This window comes from Pelodiscus sinensis, chromosome 1, assembly GCF_052426305.1.
Source record: "Pelodiscus sinensis isolate ZL-2025 chromosome 1, ASM5242630v1, whole genome shotgun sequence".
Lineage (NCBI taxonomy): Eukaryota > Metazoa > Chordata > Testudines > Trionychidae > Pelodiscus > Pelodiscus sinensis.
In genome coordinates, this window is record NC_143052.1 from 186,799,333 (window position 1) to 186,823,511 (window position 24,179).

The 24,179-nt window shown below is 42.1% G+C and overlaps 1 protein-coding gene across 8 annotated transcripts in view; it reads right to left on the minus strand.

The window, feature by feature from the left end:
* Nucleotides 1-24,179, minus strand: part of TIAM1 (TIAM Rac1 associated GEF 1) — a 294,242-nt gene that overhangs the window by 37,295 nt on the left and 232,768 nt on the right. For all 8 annotated transcript variants that reach the window (XR_016347939.1, XM_089773622.1, XM_075910641.2 and 5 more), the window contains 4 exons: nt 24,011-24,092; nt 16,264-16,350; nt 7,735-7,959; nt 1,487-1,590 (listed from right to left, as the gene is read on the minus strand). Coding sequence is in view for 7 of the 8 variants with exons in the window: in XM_089773622.1 (XP_089629748.1) it covers nt 1,487-1,590; nt 7,735-7,959; nt 16,264-16,350; nt 24,011-24,092 (498 nt within the window). In the remaining variant the exon portion in view is untranslated. The remainder of the gene's footprint in view (nt 1-1,486; nt 1,591-7,734; nt 7,960-16,263; nt 16,351-24,010; nt 24,093-24,179) is intronic.

Sequence of the window (24,179 nt, forward strand, 5' to 3'; positions counted from 1 at the left end):
AGCACCGCTGCCCGCGTCCAGCCCTCCTTCCGGCGGCCGCTTCTCCCCCCCCCCATCTTCCCCGGCCAGCTCCCTGCCCCCAACCTCGCACCCCCTGGCAGCCCTGCTTCCACCAGCCCCCCAATCTCCCCAGCCTGCCCCGATTCCCCCGTCCAGTGCTGCTTCCAGTGGCCAGCTCTCCCCTCCTCCTCACCCCAGAATCCCCTGACACCTGCACCTTCCCTTAGCCCTGCACCCTCCTGGTGCCTCCCCCTTCCCTTACTGCCCCTGCCCCCTTTGCCCTCTTTTTCCCTAATACCCACCCCCTCACCACTCTCTGCCCCATTCCCCTCCTGCCCTCTGTGCCCTCACACATGACTTGCTCCATCCTGGTCTTCATCATGCCCACCCCCCCTTCTTTCAAGCCTTCTCCCAGCACCTCCTCCTCCAGCCCCCAATACCCTTCCCCTCTCCTCTCCTCTCCCAGCATCACCCTGTCCCCTCTCCCACTGACATCTCCGCTCCTGCCCTTTCCCTCATTGCCTGCACTTGATCCCCTGGCATTGGTCTCTCTCTCCTGCACCCTGTCCCCTGGTGACTTCCCCTCTCACCTCTCCGCCGCCTCGCCACCCAAGCCCGTTCCCTACCTTCTGCCTTTCACATTGCAGGGCCGGAGGCCGTGCTCAGGCCCCGGAGGCAGCGTGGCCCTGCCACATGCCTCCAACGAGTTTTAAAATCCCGGGCCGTGACATCACGTCCGGGCGTCCTCCCCGCCCATGTGCAACGCCGCACATGGGCAGCAGCAGGCGGTGAGGAGGAGCCGCTCACGGCGGGGACGCTCTGGGGGCAGGGTGGGGGGGGGGCAGGGCGGGCCCTGGGTCTGGGCCCACTCCAGGTAGAGCCGGGGGAGAGACCTAGCTCCACATATTGGTGGAGCAGGGCCCCGGGCTCTGTAAGTCGCTGGCACTTCCGGGTTCAGGGGCACGGGGCCCGAATCGGCCTAAGGCCGGCCCTGCCGGCAGCCACCAGCCATGCTGAGGCCCAGTAAGCCCATAATTTGGGAAACGCTGATGTAAACTATACTACTGATTTAAGGTAATAATTTAACTTTTGTGCCTCAGACCTTTGGAAATTACTAAAGAAGAAAGAAGAGGAAAGGGTGATAAATCAATCTGAAATTGCATTCAACCCCCCATCCCCCAGGAAGCAAGTGATAGAGCAGTTATATTTTAATACATGAAAGCATTATATCACACATCACAGAAGACCAAAACCAGGTCTACTCTTTACCCCTCATGGATCAAAAACACAGCACTTACTCAACAGGTGTTGATGTGCTGTAATCAAGGCTGTAATTTGTTACACTCCATATCACTTGTAAACACCTTAAAAGATCAACATTTTCCTAGGAAAGATGCTCTAATCATGCACAGCTGTGAAGTCAGCATATGAGCTGTGACTCCACTGTGCTTTAGGTTTGTGTAATGTGAAAATGAAAATCTCTCACCTTGCTCATCCTATCTGTCTCATCAGAAGACTCTAAATCAGGCATTTCTGCTTCTTCTGGTGTTGCCTCAGCACAGCTGTCTTGTTCGCTGCAAAACATGTGCCCTGCCAAAATTGACATGTATGTGGAAACAAAAGAGAGGGTTATGTAGAATCTGAAAAAGTTAATGCAGTGAACAATGAATGAGCTTTCATGAACAATCTCGTCTTGCAACGACCTCAGCAAGCACCACCGGCAGAAGGAGGCTCCCAGTCCCAGAGCTAAGGCTGCCGCCAACTCCTGGACCCATGAGGATAGACCTCCACTCATGGCAGGCTGCAGGCATAGGGTTGCTCCCAGGCTCCAGTTAACTGATACCTGGTAATGCTTACCGAGTAACCAGTTATCCATTCTCATCCCTATTATAAACACCAATCACGTAGTGTTATGGGTTGAAGCTAGAGGCCACAAAAGGTGATGTAGAGTTAAGGCCAAATTCTCTGTTGAAATCAGGGTTTATAAAGCTCCAACCTGACAAAGGCCTGTGCTTAACTTTATATACAGGTAGTCACAATGTCATCAGTGGAACTGCTTATAAAGTTAAGCATGTGAGTAAGTCTTTGCAGGATCAAGGCCTTAGTTAACATTTCCTTCAAACAGTCTTCTATTGGAAGATTTTAATAAATTAGTTTTATATCAAGTTTCTCTCTCAATGGCAGAATCAAAAATACTTTTGCAGGAATTTTTTAAGTTATGCTATTAATTGACAATTGCATCTTTCTGAATGCAACATTATAAAGTAACTGAATTAATCTGTATCTTGGCAATCTTAGAACTACATTTTTGATACAACAGCCCATAAAGATTCCTACGTAGGTACAGCCCAAAACACCAAACACTGAGGCGCATGCTTAAATGTTTACACAAGAGTAGTCCCATCAAAGTCAACACAACTGTTCATATACTTAAGGCAATGCCTTCACTATGCAGAAGATTGACACTGCCGCAATCGATCTTCCAGAGTTCAATTTAGCGTTTGCACCCATCGACCTCCGGCTGTGGAGACTGCGTGGAAACTCAAATAAAGGTACATCAACACCAGCTATGTAATTAACATAACTGGAGTTGAGTATCTTAATTCGACCTTCCTGCATAGTGAAGACATTGCCAAAGGTGTGCAGGAGCAGTGCTTTTGACTCATGCAGCTATGAACAGAAATGTAAGTAAACTTGTCTTGTGCCTAGAGTTCTACCAAATTCATAGTCAGGAAAAACATGTCACAGACTGTGAAATCTGGTCTCCCCCTCTGAAATCTGGTCTTGTGTGTGCTTTTACTGTGTACTATATAGATTTCATGGGAGAGACCAGCATTTCAGAAATTGGGAGTCCTGATCCAAAAGGAATTTTTGGGGAGGAATCACAAGGTTATTTGGAGGCAGGATGTTTGCTGCTTTCTGAGCTAGGCTGCTAGAGGTGGCAGCTGTTGGCCAGGCACCCAGCTCTGAAGGCAGCCCCCCACCAGCAGCAGCGCAGAAATAAGGGTGGCAACACCATACTCATGCCATCCTTACTTCTGTGCTGCAGTTGGCAGTGGCGCTGCCTTCAGAACTGGTATCTTAGCCAGCAGCCACTGCTCTCCAGCTGTCAAGCTCTGATATCAGTCCCACTGCCAGCAGTGGCAGCACAGAAGTAAGGGTAGCAGTATTGCAACCTCCCCAATAACCCTGCAACTCCTTCCCCTCTTCCTTCCTTTCTGGGTCAGGTCCTGTATCTGTCCTGAACAATTACAATACCATGGAATTTCAAATTTAAATAGCTGAAATAATGAAATTTATTATTTTTAAAATCTATGATTGTGAAACTGACCAATGTGGACTGTGAATTTGGTAGGGCTCTACTTATGCCTCTTGGAAAGCCAAATTTCACATAAATTAGCTTTCTAGCTATCTGACAGGAGGAAGAACAGTCATGGCATTTTAACTAGAAGAGAGAATGAAGGTACATCAGAAATATCCTCAATTATTTATATATGCAGTTCATGGATCTCACACAATTCCAAAGGCACTCATCTGCTTTCCAGAAGCACCTTTTTGAGCCCAGGATAAAAACTGTCCCTAACAGGAATAATTTAACAGTACTCAGCAAGGAATAAATGGCACCAGAGACAGGAAAATCGTCCTAAATCATAAGCTACTTTGAGTGCTGCTGCAGTAGAATTTTGTGCGGTAACACAAACATTCTGGAGAAGCAGAGTATTTGTGTCTAGATTTTAACTTTTTTCCCATTAACTCCTAAATATAAGTTTATTCAAGGTTGGCACAATCCTGCAAATCAGATGAACATGGACAGACCCCTGTTGCCACGTCTAGGGCCTATGAACATCAGTGGTGCATCAAACAGGTACAAGGGTCCACCTGCACAAATAGCAGCTTCTAGATATAATCAGTCTGTATTATTCTTTATGGTGTGCAGGTATCTACATTATATAAACTACTGAAAGACTAACCTATCAATTAGCAATGAAAGCAACAAGAAAGAAAACCAAAATGAAAGGAAAAAACACACTGGCTATGTCTATACAGCTTCCCTCTTCCACAAAAGCCTATGCAAATGAAGTGCGGATTAGCACATTGCCACGTTTCATTTGCATAATTAATTAGGAGTTGGTTTTGCACAAGAGGTTTTTGTGCAAAAAGGCACTGTCTACAAAGCATCTTTTTGTGCAAAAAACCCCTCTTGTGCAAAAGCCATTCTTCCTGAAAAAATGAGGACAGACAGCCCTGGAGCAAAAACCTCTTGCGCAAAACCAGCTCCTAATTAATTATGCAAATGAAGCGTGGTAATGGTAGGGCAGGCTAAGTCTCATTTAGGCTTTGGGCCTGAGTTCAAAAGTGCCAAAATCTCATCTCATCAACCCTTCTTTCACACTTGCAAGGTTTTCACCACCCTGAATTACATCTGAACCAAATTCAGAAATCATGACCCTGCTGGTTTGGCTCCAACTTACACCAACCTGTAGAAATCAGTAGAGAATCAAGTGTACATTAAAATGTTCAAAATTGCCGAGAGCAGGTTCATGCTTGAGGTTCTCAGGGAGGCCTATCTCCCCTGTGCTGAAAAATCTAAGGTCTCTATCTTGAAAAGCTGTGGTTTTAATGGAGTTAGATAGATGACACTGGAATGCATTTGTGGAAGTTTTTGGTTTCTTAGAAATTAAATCTGTGCGGAACCTCTCCCATTTCTACAGCTTAGTCCATCAACTTTTACTACTTCCCAATTCCCTTTCCAAACACCTAGCAAAATTCTGAAATCCCCTAAAATATCAGTTTTTAAAAGGGGAAATGTGCAAAATATCATGTGTTTGCTTTAAGCATCTTATGTTTGTCCATTATGATTAATTATCCATTATAAGCAGTGTGAAATGCAGCCCACAAGTACTTCTCACCATAAGCCAACAAATATCATGCCTTTTATAGTTATCAGGGTTTCTTTTCCTGTTATTCACAAGACACCACTTTAATCTCTTTCCTGCAGCATAAACACTCCTACCCAATACAGACAGCAATCTTTCATTTACATCTTAATGAACAGTCACACAATGCATGTGCTTACAGTATTTCAAAAGTCTTAGGCTGCCAAACTCAATGACTGCTTTAATAAGGTTATCTGCTGGTAGTTAAACTCAGTAATGTTGATTGTTCTTACAACAGTTATTTCAATACACTGCAATAACTGCCCCTGCCTGGTGGTTCATTATATTGTTTCAATCATATCCTGTATATTGCTATTTAGCTATTCATAAAGGGAATGCCTCAAGAAATTATGGATAAAAAAAATAAGGTTTGGGGGATCTTACTAACTTAGTGGCAATTCTGTATGCTGAGTGTGGGAGAACTACCTTTGGATTTCTATTCCCCATTCTTTCGTTTACTGGCATGAATGAAGTTGGGTGTTGCAAAGGAAAACACTATTCTTGGGTCATTTTATCTAAATGTTGAGGGTCTCCAGAGGGAGTCCTAGCATGCAGATGTTTCTCAAACTAAGTTATAATAGCAGCAGTGGGAGCACAGAACATTAGAATCTGGGAGAAAAATTAAAAGGTGAGAGAAGGAAATCTTTGTCGTTCTGTAACAGGCATACAGAACCCCTTATGGGATAATATGTAGTTCTTGCTATCCATCAAAATCTTAGTAAGCCTAATGAATCACAAAAAAAAAAAAAAGTTGTTGTAAGGCAGTAGGTCCAACTAGATTTTAATTTGGTTTTCTATTAACACCTCTCATGCCCAACATACACCAATTAAAAATATCAACATTTTAAAAGGCTTCCTAAAAGGTTCAGAATCTAAAATAGTGACCTAATAAACAGAATTGTCTACCAAAGCATCTTTGGTAAAAGTTCCATCCCATACTCCCAGTGTGACATGCAAATAAATTGCTCCAATGAAGTATAGTCTAAAGCCACATAAGCACAATGGCTCAGCCAGATTATGAACCCAATAATGTTAAACTTGAATGTTAGGTGGATTTTCTTTTGGTTCAGTACAGAAATATAAGCCTACATGCTATAAATAAAGCATGTGATAGAAATCACTGAGCAGATTTTTCCAGTCAGCCAAGCTGGCAATAATCAGCTAGGATACATACAATAAATAGGCCAATAGGTATTTTGCACTTGATTGCATTGGACAAGAAGTCACAGAGCTGAAACCAAAAATCTGAGAGAGCTATAATCTCAGAAATAATAATAAAATGAACCTCACTTTAAATTACATTTCAATCCAGTTTCTGATAGTAAAAACAAATAATGCACAGGGGTTAAAAGAGTAAGAGCTTTGGAATACCCTTTCATACCTTCTTCCACTGGTGTCTAAAAAGATTAAAATTGATGGAGCAGATCTAAATACTTGCCTCAACACCCTTTGAATTGAGTCCCAAATTGTATTCCCACTTTAATCCATCTCAATTAGAATGCTTTTTTGTTTGTTTGAAACATTTTTAATACCATGCTTTAAATGCATCTTTTTATATGGCAATTGCAAGCATGTTAACAAGGTAAAATAATATTACTGAAACTTCTGTAAATACCTCTGAACCATCTGCTGAAATGCTGTTTTGTTGCTTCCTCTAATTTAAATTGAGATAATCCTCCTCTTCTGTCAGCAACAATGAAATAAAGGGAAAACCATACCCATCTTCCCAATTTTCCTACTATGGGGAAAAATTTGACAACAGGGTTGCAGCCTTTCCTATGACCAATAGGCCCTGCACTGAAAGGGTAGTAATTTACTTAAACTGGGCTCAAGATGCTCTTACTTCAAGAAAGAAAATTAAGTGATTTTATGTGTGTAATGGCGACATCTTGTGGACAATTATAAAAATTTTGGGCATGGAGTTTATGAATATCCCTATCTCATTCTCACAACTGCTTTTTAAAACCAATAATTCAGCAGCTGTGGATGCCTATTTGTATTCTACTTGCTAGCTGAGGGTATGTCTACACAGCCACTTTATTATAGAATAACTGATGTTATTCTGAAATAACAAAATGCGTGTCTACATAGCAAGCCACTATTTCAAAATAATGTCGAGCTGGAGAACTACTTACTCTAACTCCTATAACTTTCATTTCATGAGGAGTAAGGAAAGTCAAAGGAATGAGTGTTCTTCCTTCGACTTCCTACTGCATAGACAGTGCCAAAAGCTGAATTAAGCTATTTCGACTTCAGCTACACTACTGACATAGATGAAGTTGTGTATCTTAATTCAGCTTTTGCCCTGCTGTGTAGACATAGCCTGATAGTTTGGAACATGGTCAGTTTTTAGGCATCTAAAAAATCATGTTTGCCTTTTCCAGAGCAGGAAAGAAAGAACATAGAAAAGCCATTCCTTTTTATGTTATTCTAAACACATTTTTAAATGAACTGCTGAAAAAAAATATCAAAGAAATAAATACACTCCATAGTGACTTTTGTTTTGGGGTATATACATATTTAAAAACTCACACATTTCTCTGACAAAATATCTACCAAATCACTGCCTAGATAGGGAATTAGTGGTTGCAATTTATTGTAAACACAGGTCATGTTGCAAATTCCCAGGACAGTGCAGCTCCTGTTGATAATCTAACTACAACATTTAGGGCCCGATTCTCATTTCACACTGGTGTAAATCAGGAGTAACTCCATTGTGGTTAAAATAGTTACCCTGACGTATGATGGAATCAAACTGGAACCATCTTATGTTAATTTCCGCAGTGGACATTGATACCTTGGTTGCTGCCGATGTATGTAAGTGCACTGTCACTCAAGTCAGATTGGTTTTCCATGCGGCGTGGTGGTGGCTGCATTAATTTCTGCCCTTCCTCTATCTCAGGATAAGTACGCACTGTAAGGCACAGTGAAGGCTGAATAAGGACATCTTTCAGTCTGGTTGAGTCCAGGTCTTCAGCTACTCTTTTGTTAATCTCAATAATTTCATCACCAACTTTAAGACCTGTAAAATAGAAAGTAACAAGTGAGTATCACATAGTGAGATTCTGTGTTCCTCAAAGACCTCAGTGTGTGTCTGTATGAAGTGCTGTGGGAATATTAATAGACATGGAATAAACAAACTGCGATGTTTAGACATGAAAAAACAATTATGATTCCCAACATGCAGAAACATGATGGATGGTAAGGGATCACTGATGGATGCTGATTTTTGTTCTGATGTGAGTTTTCTACAGCCTCTCAGCACCATAATATCATTGTGCTTGTTGTTACCACATACTACATTTACAGTATATTCATAGATTTCCATTGGACACCCTTTGTGAGTGAAGAAACCAACTTTTTCTTGATATAATTTTCTAGGAGACATACCATACACAGAACAGATACAGACTTCTAAAGCTTTCCAGATTACTGAAGAAGGAATAGGAGCATGAGAAGAGTGTAAGCAGGAATATATTTTCCTGCTTCAGCATGAGCCAGGGTTAGAATGAGGGAGAACTGATCATACAATTAAGACATCAATTAATTCCTCAATATCCGCTTGTCCAATGTTTACCCATCAATACTAACACATTTTTAACTTTAAAGTAAATTGTGCCAAGGAAGTCAGACTTCCAAGCTTTCAGGCATCACAGTTCTCATCACTAAATAGAGTAATTTATCCAAGGGTGTCTGTTAGAAATTGTTTAAGGCACGATTGTGATTTTACTTCAGTGGTTACATTGTAGGGACAGGTATAAGACAACAAGTAACAGTGACCACTTACGGAGGAGTTCAGTCATCATGATAAACCAGGTATAAATTTCCCCATTGTGCCCAGTGGCACTGGGAAAGCACAGGACTAAATGGACCCTTATATATTTTAACAGACTGCAGAATGCTTATACATTTTAACAGAATGCAGAATTTGCTTCTCCCACAGTGGCCCATCTCTGTACATCAATGCAGAGGACTGCTTGGGAAAGAGGCAAAATCATGACCTGACCCTTTCAAGGAAATTAGCGCCATAGTTCTTCTTAGATCGGGGAATCTCATGTTTTTCAGTACTAGGAATTCTCACCCCCAAGCATATTCCTCCCATCTAGTTAGTATGGCACCTCCCCTTTAGCAATACGGGAAAAACAAGGTGGCCATGACTCTTTGCACTGGGAACTCCTCTTCTAGATTTCTAGTAGTCTGGTTTTGTGTAGGAGGACTCCACCTGGATGCTGCAAAAAACTTCTTGTATCCCTGCCCACCAAAAGTGAGTCACCATCTAGCGCTCAGTAACTGTAAACTAGTGACTATAATATAGACAAGGGAGAGGAGGAGGATTACCAGCCAAACGTCTTAGGCTGATAAGTAGGGAAGTAAAAAGCAGATACAAAAAAGCTCAGTCAAAGGGGGAAAATGGTGTTTTGGGGCATTTCCTCAGTTCTGCCTTTCCTAGTGTCCGTTTCCATTTCTGCAGTAGCAAAAGCCATTTTATGACTGAAAACTGCTTTTTCCAATAGACACAAACTGGGAAGATTTACTGGGAAGATTTCTCACAGTGTGATAAAGTCACCTGAACACATGTAACTTAATCATTGCCACTCTCTTTATATAGCAGTATTAGCTACATCATTTATCTAATTTTCTTCACACTGACAAGCACTTTATTGAAAGGGGCAAGCCATTACTATAGCAAAGGAAAAAGGGCAATGTCCCTAACTGAAAAAGAATTGGATTTAGGGCTTTATTTTGATTCCTCCCTGATGCAAAGAACAACAACAGCAGCGGCAGCAGCATATCTGGTCACACAAACCCTTTTATGCTAAATTTATTGCTTGGAAATTTATTCATGTATTTATCCAATGTTGGGCATTAGCTATAGTCCCAGTGCCTAAGGGAAATAAGAAGCTGAAGAGAAAACAGCTGGCTCTTGCGCAGCCCAGAAAAGACAGAGATGGTGATGATAGACAAAAAGAAGCATTCTGAAGATCCAGTGAAGAATGGGACCTCGCTCAAAACAGAGAGTTGGTACATCTTGGTTGCCAGCTGCATGCTGGACCAGTTTTCATTACCAGGAGGTTTCCTGGATCAACCCAGACTGAAATACATCACAGTGATCTGTTCTGAGGTACTGAGTACATTGATTAATGCAGCTAGGCTAGGTCACTGCAACATGCTGTAACTTGGGCTGGCCCTGGAAGTCACTCAAAAAAGAAAGCTCATCTAACACATGGCAGACTCATTTGGCAGAGCAGACCGACTTGAGCATATCACAGTAAATAATATTTAGCACTGGCTGCTTATCCATTATTGGGCTGATTTCAAGATCCTGGTCTCTCTCTTCATAACCCTCGCCAATCTCCAGCCTGTTCATCTGCAAAAATCACCTCTTGCTCCACAACTTTGTGTGCCAGCAGCACTTGACAAGGTGCTCAGGCTGATGGAGAGGGAACTTGCAGGGTCAGGAGACAGGCTGTTCTTGGTGGAGGCCACTCAAGTGCAGAATTCTCTCTGCAGGAGATCATGCAGACGTGAGACTGGCCATCATGAGGGCAGGATGCAAGACTCAGCTCTTTTAGCAAGACTTCCCCTAAGAACTGAGCTGTGAATCCAGCTGCATCCTCCAGGAAATAAGTTGCCCAGATTTGATTCTGCTTAAGCAAGCAGCTTTACATTGGTGCAGTGGAGCGGGATGCTGGAGGAGGATGTGGAATCTTTGTTCTTCTTTAGGGGGAAACAAAAAGATACTTCTAAGGGAATGTCTACATTGCATCTGTGAGGGTGTTTCCCAGCTCAGGCATGCAGACGTACACTAGCTGTGCTCACGCACTGAATGTAGTAGAGTAGCTAGGGTTGGACCGGGGACAATTTGGGCTAGCTGCCTAAGTATGTATCCACGTGCTTCAGGTGGTTTTGTACTCAGGTGGCTAGTACACTGCTGCCTGTGCTATCTTGCTATTTTTAGCATGCTAGGTCAAGCAAAGTTTGAGTATATCTGTCTATCTGAGCTGGGAAACACACCCCAGCTGCAATACAGAAATAGCCTCAATGTATAGAATTGTGACCAGATACTGCAGCCTTGTGCTCCATATAGATATAAAAACTACAACAATAATAAGCTGGTCCGTAAGTTGCATAATTCAAAACTTATTGATGAAAAATTGAAACAATTGTCCAAAAATTCCCATCATTTGACCAGCCCTGCTAATAATATTCACCACTTGCCTCCCATTGCCATTATTTTTGTAGGATTAAAACTTGCACTTGCACTGACCCATTTGAAAAACTAACAGAATAAAATGAAACAAATGAGAACAGCTTCAAAATAAATGGACCACAAAATCATAGTCTAAACAAGAACAAACCAGGTCAAGCATTTAGCATTCCGGTTCTTTTCTGCTAACTAATGCCCTTCTCAGTGTTACCAAATTAATATGCTTGTGACCATTAATGCTGCAGCTGAGGCTTTATAGTCTCTTTCTAACCTTGGTTCTCCTCACATGGGATGAAACATCATTATTTGATAAAGAAAGTCAATTATCTTACTATTTCATTGTGTATTTAAGGGACATCATCAATTTTAAACATTAAACACACTTCTCTCTCAATATCTTTGCCTATTATTACTTTGGCTAACAACTAAGATTACTGTAATTGAAAGAGTAGGACTGTCCATTAATCACAGTTAACTCATGCAATTAACTCAAAACCATTAGTTGTGATTAATCAGTTTTAATCACACCGTTAATAAGAATAACAATTGAAATGTATTAGATGTTTCTACATTTTCAAATACTTTGATTGTAATTACAACATAGAATACAAAGTGTACAGTACTCCCTTCATATTATTATTTTTATTACAAATCTCTGCACTGTTAAAAAGAAACAAAAGAAATAGCATTTTTCAATTCACTTCATACAAATACTGTAGGGCAATTTCTTTATTGTGAAAGTGCCATTTACAAATGTGGGGGAGGGGGGTTTGGGTTACATCACTGCACTCAAAAACAAAACCATGTAAAACTTTAACAAATCCACTCAGTCCTACTTCTTGTTCAACCAATTGTTAAGGCCTTGTCTATACTAACCCCCATCATCGATCTACTCGGTGTGACTTTACTGTGGCAACTTGTGTGCAGTAAGGTCAGCGGAGACTACTCTCCCGTCGATGCCAGCTACTCTTTTCATCTCAGTGGAGTACCTGCATTGACAGGAGTGCACTTGGAGATCGATACATTGCGTCTAAGCAAATAAATTGATTGATTGATTGCTGCACTGTCAATCTCAAGCATAGTGGAGACAAGCACTAACATATTTGCTTGCATTTATGTAAGATAATGTTGCCCAATTTTTATTTACATTGTCACCTGAAAGTGAGAACAGATGACACTTTTATACCCAGCGCTGCAAGGTATTTACGTGCCACTTATGATAAACGTGTATGTCCCTTCATGCTTCAGCCACCATTCCAGAGGACATGCTTCCATGCTGACGATGCTCATTAAACAAACAGTGCATTAATTAAATTTGTGATTCAATTTCTTAGGGGAGAACGGTACGACTCCTGCATTCTGCCATGTATTTCAAGTGATAGCAGTTTTATGTGAGAACCCAGCACATGTTCATTTTAAGAAGACTTTCACTGCAAATTTGACAAAACACAAAGAATGTAAGATTTCAAAAGATGGCTACAGCATTCAACTCAAGGTTTAAGAAGCTGATGTATCTCCCAAAATCTGAGAGGGAAAAGATGTGGAGTATGCTTTCAGATGTCTTAAAAGAACAACAGTGATGTGGAAACTACCAAACCCAAATCACCAAAAGATTAAATCAACCTTCTCCTGGTGGCATCTGTCTCATATGATAAAATGAACATGCATCAATATGCATGGCTTTGGATTTTTATTGAGTAGCACACAGCATTAGCAAGGACGCATGTCCTCTGCAATGGTGGCTGAAGCATGAAGACACATGACTCTTCAGCACAACTGGCTATATTTTGCAATACTAGCTTCAATACAGCCATGCAAATGCCTGTTCTCACTTTAAAGAACAAGAAGCAAGCAGTATTCTCTCCTGCAAATTGTAACCAAATCTGTCTGTTAGCGTGACTGGCTGAAAAAAAAAATTAGAACTGAGTGGACTTGTGGGCTCATAAGTTTTACGTTGTTTTATTTTTAACAGTTTTTTTTTTTATATAATTCTACATTTGTATGTTTAACTTTCTGGTTAAAGAGACTGAACTATATCACTTGTATTAGGTGAATTATAAAATACCATTTCTTTTGGTTTTTACAGTGCAAATATTTGTAATAAAGTGAACATTGTACATTTTGTATACTGTGTTGTAAATGAAATCAATATATTTGAAAATGCAAAAAACCTCAAAAACATTTAAATAAATGGCAGGTTGGACAGACATGTATCAGTGATGATCTAGCTGGTGCTTGGTCCTGCCCTGAGGGCAGGGGACTGGACATGATGATCCCTTGAGGTCACTTCCAGTTCTATTGTTCTATGATTCTATGATTAACAGTGCGATTTGTTATCTAGAATCTTGCTCAAATATCTTTAAAATGCAAGGCGCCACACTTGATATTTACAAATTTGCTGAAGGACAACTGCCCAGGCCTCCTTTCCCTACTCCTTATATGTATGTTGACTCACCATTGAACTCCAGAGCCTTTTGTTTGTCTGCCTTGCATTGACTAAGGAGAAGTGTTATTGGGCTTTGCAGGAAACTTCATTCATATTGGCCAGAAAGATGATGGTCATTCCCAGGGCTCGACAAACCGCGGCGAAATCCACTCGCCAGCCCAGCACCATGCATGCGCAGGAACTGCACTGCGCATGTGTGCGCCGCCGGTGAACGGGGCAACTGGCTGAAATCACTTGCCACAGGAGAGTAGATACATGGATTTGTCAAGCCCTGGTCATTTCTATGTGGAAGTGAAAAGTGATGGGAAAAAGGAGTGGAGGATCTTCATGTTTCTGAAAGGAGATGCTGAGTCCTCCAAAACTAATACAGAAATCCACTTAGCTGATTACACCTTTTGGGTTAGCTCACTATCTAATCAGCTCTGTTACATCCGGGGTTCAGAGCACCCATGCTTCCTGAAATGGGTGAAAGCAAAATTAGACACATTAAGCTCAGCCACAGGAGTGAAGATGGTGCCATTTATTTTATTTCTTCATCTCTTAGTATCAGTTCTAGAATAGCTCTATGGATCACTTGTCTTTCTTGCTGCGGTACAGGGTGATCTTGTGATGTGAGACAACAGATGGGCACAAAAGCAATTCAGAATGAAAAGTGACTACACGTATACTGTAGTCCAGTGGTCACCAACCCATTGGTGGCAATTGACTGGGCGATCCTGGAGACTCTCCCAGTCATCACAATCTCTTGCGGGAAGGCAGGCTTGTTCATGAGCACAGCTCCATAGCCAGTGGTGTGTGTTCAGGTGCTCCTCCCGCCCACCCCTGTAGCTCTCTCTTGCAGCTGCTCCTGAGAGGGGCCCCTCCTACTGGCTGTGCAGAGCGGGGAAGGAGAGGGAGGCACTGATGTCAAGGAGTCGCCCTACCCCATCCCATAAAGCAAGAAAGAGGGAGGCAAGACTAACTGGATCAGAATCAGAGCACTCCAGGAATGTGAAACTGTCTGAGATTTCTTCAGCAGCCAGCTCACACTGTCTGTCTGTCTCTCTCTCTTTCTCAGGGTACAGCTAGACTGCGCCGGGGGGGAGGGAGAGTGTGTCTCGGGATACCTCAACTCTGCCGCATCCAGGCAACACATTTGCTCTTCCCCTTTTTTTTGCAGAAAAGCAAACGCGTTCTTTCGGAAGCCCCTATATTCCTCGTTCTACAAGGGAGAAGGGGGCTTCCGAAAGAGGTTTTTTCCCCCAACATTTGGCATAGTCTAGATGGGCCAAATGTCAGAAAAGCCTCTTCCAACAAAGAAGAATCAGAAAAAGGTACGCAAAATGCCTTCCAACAAAAACTTGTAGTCTAGCCGTACCCTCACGCCGATAGTCTCTTCCCCCTCCCTCCCCTCCTCCTGTCACAGGAGACACAGTCTGAGTCAGGACAGGAGGACTGGAAACTGCTGTGGTCTGAAGTCAATTCTAAAGGCTGAATGCCAGAGGCAATGCACTGTTTCTGAGATTTACCCAGTAGCCAGCTCAGTGTCTCTCTCTCACACACATACATACATACATACATACTACAGTCTCTTTCACACTCACCTCCAATCACATATTTGCATTATTGTGGTTGTTACTACCTGGTATTTCTGCATTGCACAGATAGTCTCTGTAATTTTATTCTTTCAGAGTTCATTATTTCAGTGTGTTGACTGCTCTGTACATTTCATAATTTTTATTTCTCTTACACTTAAATTTAATTCTTTGAGTAGTGAGCTCTAAAATACCTAACCTGGAGTAATTAGCCATATGGTAACTTTAAAAATATATATATGTAGGCTTTGGGTCTCTACAAGTCATGCCCATTGGCCATGAACAGGGAACTGCAGCCAATGGGAGCATAAGGAGTGGTGTCAACAGGGAGGGAAGTGCACAGACTCACGTGCTCCCCCCTGTCTCCTGCTCCTAGTGCCACATGAGGACATTGACCCCTTCTGGGAGTAGCACGGGCAAGCAGGAAGCCTGCCTTAACCCATCTGGAGCCACCTGTAGTAAGTGTTGCCCATTGGGAAGCTGCACCCCAACTTCAGGCACTCCATACACCTCCTGCACCCCTTATCCCCTGCCCCAGACCAGACCTCTCAGATCCAGCACCCTGTACCCTCTCCTGCTCCCCAACACTCCACCCAGCCCAAACATCCTCCTGCACACAAATTCCCTCCCAGATCTGGCACCCCTCACCCTCTCCTGCACGCAAATCCCTTAGCCCCAGTCCTGAGCTCATACACCCTCCTGAACCCCACCTCTTGCCCCAGCAGGGTGAAAGTGAAGGTGCGGGAAAGTGAGACGGAGAGAGAGATGAAGTGAGTGTGGTGTGGCTTTGAGGAAGGGCCGGGGCCTCAGTGAAGGAGCAGGGTAGATCTGGCTTGCCCTTAAATTCAAAAAGTGATGTTGGGCATGGAAAGGGTAGAGACCACTGGTGTAGTCAAACCCAAATCATTTTTAGTAGGTTGGACGGGGGGATAGACATCTGCTAAGGTATCTTGGGTCCTTCCAAACAGCTCTTTGGGACAGGCATAGGTTTTTTGTTCTGTTTGTCCAACACCTAGCACAATGGGGTCCTCCTGGTCCATGACGGACTACTGTAATACCAAAAATAATGAGACTATTTTAAATTCCAGCATCTTTTACCTTTTTTGAAAGCCAGTCCTGTCTCTTTTACACGATTCACATAAAGCCGACGAAACCCTTCTTCTTCCACCGAGGAGACAGAAAAGCCTACAGAAATACCCAGTGACACAATTAAAACGACTTCCGAATTAGTTGTAGGAAAAACATAAGAAACCTCTCATGCTCTATATGTGAAAGCACTCTTTTCCACAATACGCAAAACCCTTGATAAAGCAGAACCTGATCCTATTGCAAACATCCTTTTCTCATGCACGTATTTTCATAGGAGTAGTCAAGAAGCCTACTTATGTGAGTAAGGAGTACCCATGTGAGTAATAGGCCTTACAGAACTAGAGACCAATTTTTCAGGGGGAGGAGGATAGTATTAAAGCTTAAAAAAACTAAAAAGGAAAATTACTAAAGTTATAAAGTTACTTAAAGCTAAACTGAATTTTCACATTTACATAAATCTTTTAAGTTTTATGTGGGGAAAACACAGCTATAAATTGTTGAAATGCACTTAAAAATGTCTTGCCACAAATGTTCACTTCAAGAAGTTGAATATTTGCAGACAAAATGTATACAATGTTATGGTTTGTGTCCCAAACCAATAAAGGCCAGGAAATTCAGAGTTATGGTTGACACACTGTTCTTAATTCACACAAGGCATAATAGTGCCCATTCAAGCAGAATGTCAGCATTTTAGTTGTTGAATTTCCTGGGCTGTACTGGTTTGTAAAATGCTGCCTTTTCTTTCTTTCTTTCTTTTTTTTTCCTCAGCTGCTGCCGGCATGATTTGCTATTCACTAAGTCTCAGTGCAATTTTTATGGCTAAGTTATAAATGTGCCAACCAGAAATTTATAATGGAAACACTGACACAGAATTAATTTTAAGTATGCAAATGACATTACTGTATTTAATATTGGTGATTTTCTTTATCCATTACTTGGTTTAACATAATGTTAGCTTTAATGTGTGTATAAAATTAAATGTATTTTATTATTACTGTTGACACTTATCTAAAAGGATATTTACTTTTCTGAAACTTCCTTGCCTCAGGCAGTAGTTTATTCTTTTCTCAAGGAAAACTTTTATGAATCTGTAGAGACGAGATGCTTGTTTGACATGCAATCAGCTGCCAGTCAAGAGGAAGCAGATGTTCTGGAAACCTATTCTGACTCTATAACTTCCTTCTCGGCGATGCTTTATGGACGGCATGTTATTCTTTCATTCATCATTAAAAACAACAGGAGCCAGCCCACAGGCCTGTGGCATGCAGCCATTTATCATTTAACAGCCTATTTGGAGACTCAACTTGGAATATAAATGGAATGTGTCCAGCTTACTTCATGCACCAAGGTTTGTGGGGAAGAAATTCTGAATAAACTGAAGAATGGCCAAGAAAAAAGAAATAGTAACTATTGGCTCGACTTCATGGCAGAGTTAGTTCAAGTACCATCTGCTCAAAAATTACCCCTGAACTCAAGTGTAGGAGTGCATTTAACTTGTAGGAACTGACCCACTGAGGGTACAGAACTTAGCAGAACATGCCAGCTGCTAATCCAATCACTCTGAGCAGCTCAAATGTTATTTTGCAGTGTGTGCTCAAGCTAGACCAACTCCAGAGGCATATACTCAAGTTTAGATAACCACAGTGAACATGGCAGTGAAACATAGCATAAAACATGGCTCTTGAAAGATGTGTTGGGACCAAGATATTGGCGAGATATTTGTGAGCTGTTAATGAGCTATATTGTCCCCTTCCATAAAAAACTTGATGAAAATGGACACCTTCAGCTGTAGCCTTTACCTTAGGCCATGTCTGTACTATGAAATTATGTTGACCTAATTTATACTAGCATACAGACACTGCAGTTATTAAATTGCTTGTCTGTGTGCATGCTTGGCTCCTTATATCGGCAGAGCACAGCCCCATCAGAAGCACTTGTATCGACTGTGCTGTCAGTGTAGGATGGCTTCTGAAGGCCTGTAACAATCGATGCCACCAATGCAGTGTCTACACTGACACTGTGTCAACTTAATTATGTGTATGCCGCTCAGGGAGATAGTGTTACTAAAATGACACAGAGAGGCACTTATGTTGGTGGGAGTCAAACTCAAGTGAAGACACTTCCATGGGTACGTTGAGGCAATGCAGCTTATGTTGACTTAATTGTGTAGTGCAGTATAGACCAGGCCTTAGTACAGTTTCTCAGAACCATTCTGCTTGGGGAGCAGGGTTTGTCTGCCTTTGCCTCAGCCAGCTCATTTAATCTCTCTGCCTTCAATTCTCTAGCTATTCAGTGAAGATAGTAATACATCCCTAACTGACAAAGGCATCATCAGGATTAATTAACAGTTTGTACGAAGATTAAAAGTGTACAAGCATCATCATTATTATTATTGTAGCTGGAATGCTAGCAACAGCAATAGTTAATGTTGCCTATAATTTAAATAACACTTTCTCAAGCTGGCTGCATTAAGGCATAGTGTTAAAATCTAAAAAAACATGCAGCAAATTTGCTTTGGATTGAATGAAGCACAGTAATGAAAACACATGGTAATTAAGAAGCAGTCTTTTACAGTGCATACAGAAGGTGGTAGGAGCACTGTCTCATTCAATGTAATAGTTTAAGATACTGGATAGGTTCATTCTATTGCTACCTAACAGACTCCAATTCAGCAATGCATCTCTATTCATGGAAGCACTTGTACAAGTGCCTAAATGCTTTCTTGATTTGGGGCTACAATATTACCACACTACGGATTTTTTAATAATAATTTTTTAAACTAAGAAATTAAAAAAAAAAACCTGTGAAGACAGCAGAGTTTGAGGTGCCAATGCCATAAAAGCGTATGGACATGCTTCTCTTTTTTTTCCACATTGTGAGAGGTAAGTAGGACTACTCTCTGCATGTAAAGATAAGCACGTGATATTGGTAGGACTGCATAAGTAAGCATTGTGTTAAAATTGCAAAGGTTATATTAATCCACATAGACACAATGTCAAACATTAACAATTCAAATGCACCTGCAACCTTAGCATTCATCTCTCATATGCATGCATTTTAATGTAGGCTTAATACTACACGATCACTTAATATTATTTCCGCAAGACCCACACCTTATTCAAAGCCTGATCCTGCACTCGTTAAAGTCAAAAGGAGTTTTGCTATGTCTTTCAATGAGTTAGCATTATGAAGGGTATTGTTGGCAGGATCAGGCCTACGCATAAGACAAATTTCCTGCCTCAATCAGCTTAAATGATCATTTTATTTTACAATAGTTTGTTTTCATTATTTCCTCCTTTTTTACATTCCTGCCACTGAAATACACCCAAAAAGGAATAAAGACAAGCCTTTAGCTATGGAAGTCATCCCAGGCACAACATAATTATTGAACCTGGGGTCATAATTGTGCTAGATAATATGTATGTCTTAAATCTTTAGTTTTCAAATAGCAGACAGTCACTGCTTTGCACCAGAACTCAACATCCAAAGTGGCCTACAGCTGTATAATAATCAGTTTGGGGATTCAAAATTATTCTATTCATTAAAACAGAATATTTAGATAAACATTGAAAGATGCAGATCAGCTGCCTGAGGGTAGGTTACAAAAGTAATGTAAAAATACTAAAATTGCCTGACCAAAGGGCAATCTTGCCAACCTAAAGGTTTGTAATTTTGAATACTAAAAAGCTGAAAGAACAGAAAAGACAACAGAGATTTTGCTAAAATGTTAAATGGAGCATCTCCCCTATTTATAAATGTGATAACATTACAGGGTATATTCTGGCTTCAGAGATGCATGGAGTTTCTATAGACTTCACTGGGTTCCAGACTCGTGTGCCCAAAGCCTGCCTATGTTGGACAGGATTGTGGCCTGTTTCAAGTGCTCGGGCAGGGAAGTAAAGGGACACTAGGCACTTCTACTCTTCCTGAGATGACTACAGAGGCTGTGAATAGCACTATGAAGGACAGGGGTGGCCCCCAGCGTGACTGGATCCTGCCCCCAATACTGAGGGTCTCCCTCAGGATTGGGGAACCCACACTTGTGCTCCTGCCCTCCATCTTCCCACTGCGTGGCTACTAGACTGGGTTTTGGTGTGGGAGAAGAGTGTGAGGAGTATGCCTTTCTCCTTCTCATTCAGGGGCTATGTCAGTGAGGGTTTGAGGTTTTTTTTCCTTCCCACTTGTGTATGGCCCCCGACTGATGTCTATGGGTCATTGGCCCCCAACCCAAAAAAGATTCCTCTCCCCCTGATGTATGGGAAAGCATCCTCTGGAAGGTCATTATATAGTCTCTCTACAGGGGGCAAGGAAGAGAGTGGAGAAGGCCAGAAATGGGTGGGCACATTTGGTCCTTTGGTCCCAATTCATTGAGGGACATGGAAAGATGGTGCTCCACTTAAAGCAGCAAGGTAACCAGGAGATAGATCATAACCAGGAGATAGATCGGACAATTGAGAGAAGTTTCCAGATTGCAGGCCCTGGTTCTCATGGGGGACTTTAATAACCCTGACATCTGTTGGCAGACCAATATGGCAGTACGCAGACAATCCAGGAAGTTTTTGGAGAATGTTGGGGATAACTTCTTGGTACAAGTGCTGCAGGATCCAACCAGAGGCTGTGCGCAGCTTGACCTGCTGCTCACAAACAGGGAGGAGCTAATGGGGGAAGAAGAGGTGGGTGACAACCTGGGAAGCAATGATCATGAGATGGTAGATTTCAGGATCCTGACCAAAGGAAGAAAAGTTCAATACACATCTTGAACTTCAGAAAAGCAGACTTCGACTCCTTCAGAGACCTAATGGGTAGAATCCCCTGGGATGAAGGGGAAAGGAGCCCAGGAGAGCTGGCAGTATTTTAAAGAAGCCTTATTGAAGGCACAGAAAGAAACCATTCCAATGTGTAGCAAGAGAAGCAAATATGGTACGAGACCGGATTGGCTCACCAGGGAAATCCTTGGTGAACTTAAGCACAAAAAGGGAGCTTACAAAAAGTGAAAACTTGGACAGATGACTAGGAATGGGGTATAAATGTATAGCTCAAGAATGCTGGGGAGTTATCAGGGAGGCGAAAGCGCAATTGGAATTGCAACTCACAAGGGACGTAAAGGATAACAAGAAAGGTTTCTACAGGCATGTTAGCAAGAAGAAGGTGATCAGAGAGGGTGTGGGGCCCCTACTGGATGAGGGCAGTAACATAGTGACAGATGATGTGGGGAAAGCTGAAGTACTTAATGCTTTCTTTGCCTCTGTCTTCACGGACAAGGTCAGTTCCCAGACTAATGCGCTAAGTTACACAATATGGGACGAAGGTGGACAGCCCTTGGTGGGGAAAGACCAGGTTAGGAACTATGTAGAAAAGCTAAACGTATATAAATCCATGGGTCCGGACTTAATGCATCTGAGGGTACTGAGGGAGTTGGCAAATGTCATTGAGGAGCCTTTGGCCATTCTCTTTGAAAAGTCATGGAGATCAGGATTGATCCTGGATGATTGGAAAAAGGCAAATGTAGTACCCATCTTTAAGAAAGGGAAGAAGGACAATCCAGGGAACTATAGGCCGGTCAGTCTTACCTCAGTCCCTGGAAAAATCATAGAGGGGATCCTCAAAGAATCCATTTTGAAGCACTTGGAAAAGGGGAAGGTGATCAGAAATAGTCAGCATGGATTCGTGAAGGGCAAGTCATTCCTGACCAATCTGATTAGCTTCTATGATGAGGTAACTGGCTCTGTGGACATGGGAATGTCAGTGGATGTGATATACCTTGACTTTAGCAAGGCTTTTGATATGGTCTCCCACAATATTCTTGCCAGCAAGTTAAGGGAATGTGGATTGGATAAACGGACGGTAAGATGGATAGAAAGTTGGCTGGAAGGTCGGGCCTAGCGGGTAGTGTTCAACAGCTCGATGTCAGGATAGTGGTCGATTTCTAGCGGAGTGCCCCAACATTCGGTTCTGGGACCGGTTTTGTTCAACATCTTTATTAATGACCTGGATGAGGGGAGGGATTGCACCCTCAGAAAATTTGCAGATGACACTAAGCTAGGGGAGAGGTAGACATGCTGGAGGGAAGGGATAGAGTGTCTTAGACAAATTGGAGGATTGGGCCACAAGAAATCTGATGATGTTCAACAAGGACAAGTGTAGAGTCCTGCACTTGGGACAGAAGACTCCCAAGCATTGTTACAGGCTGGGGACCAACTGGCTAAGTAGCAGTAGAAAAGGATCTGGGGGTTACAGTGGATGAGAAGCTGGACATGAGTCAACAGTGTGCCTTTGTAGCCAGAAGACTACAAAGAAGGCTAATGGCATACTAGGTTGCATTAAGAGAACCATTGCTAGTCGATCCAGAGATGTGATTATTCCTCTTTATTCGATTCTGGTGAGGCCACATCTGGAGTATTGTGTCCAGTTCTGGGCAATTACAGGAAGGATGTGGATGCCTTGGAGAGGATCCAGTGGAAGGCAAACAAAATGATTAGGGGGCTGGAGCATATGACCTAGGAGGAGAGGCTAAGGGAGTTGGGTCTATTTAGTCTGCACAAGAGAAGAGTGAGGGGGGATTTGATAGCAGCCTTCAACTTCCTGAAGGGAGGTTCCAAAGAGGCTGGAGAAAGGCTGTTCACAGTAGTGATGGATGGCAGAACAAGGAACAATGGTCTCAAGTTGTGGTGGGAGAAGTCCAGGTTGGATATTAGGAAAAACTAGTTCACTAGAAGGGTGGTGAAGCACTAGAATGGGTTACCTAGGGAAGTAGTGGAGTCTCCATCCCTAGCGGTGTTTAAGTCCCAGCTTGACAAAGCCCTGGCTGGGTTGATTTAATTGGGATTAATCCTGCCTTGGGCAGAGGGCTGGATTTGATGACCTTCTAAGGTCTCTTCCAGCTCTATGATTCTATCATTCTGGTCTTTATGTTAACGTTAATGTACCCTAGAAAACTTTTAGTCCACAGCAGCACAGTTTACATGGGTGCACTGGAATGTACGCCCCAACAGTATACACTACCACCCTCTGTGCCCACGCCAGAATCAGTTGGCTTCCCCATCTGTTCCTATAGCAGTGAAACAACACACAGTTACTTGAGACTTACCACAAAGTCACAATTTATCTGATAATACAAACATGATTGTAATACAAACATTATCCAGGTGATAAAAGCACACTACGTCTGCATATCTCTGTGCCACATTCCTAATCACAAAGATTGCCTTTTCTCAGGACTTGTCTTCACTATATGGAGGATCAATGCTGCAGCAATCGATCCATGGAGGTTGATTTATTATGTCTCTCAGTGCTCTACTGTCAACTCTGGTACTCCATCAAGATGAGAAGAGTAGGTGGAGTCAACAGGAGAGCAGCCCTTGACAACCTTACCACATGGAAGACACTGTGGTATGTATGCCAACTTGAGCTATGCGAATAGCATAGTTGAAACTGTGTATCTTAGATCGATGAGGGTGGACAGGGGAAGGGCGTTATAGATTGGACCTCACATTATAACTTTTGTGAAGAAGCTACACATGCTACAGTTAATGTGCCAGCATAGGCTTTGCATTCAGTTTGTTAACGAAAAAAATCCAGCCACTGTCAGTGTGAGCAAGATGAGTTTTCATGGCTTCTCTTGTTTTGGATTACACAAGAGTCACATGTGCTTTTGCTATTTTGCACAACAGTCCCTTAAGGTTTTTAATAAATCGCAAGTAAGAGTGTGTTTATACCAGGATTTCATAAGAAAACAAAAATCAGGAAGAAAACTTACCATAAAAATCAGAGGACGAATCAGACTTCTCGATCTGCATGTGCTGTGTAATTTTTTGACAGATTTCAATTTCTTTGTATAACTGAACAGAAAAATATTTTTAAAAAACACATTAGCACAAAAGGTTGTACTCTTTCTCATTATAAGCAGATAGTTATTTTTAATTAAA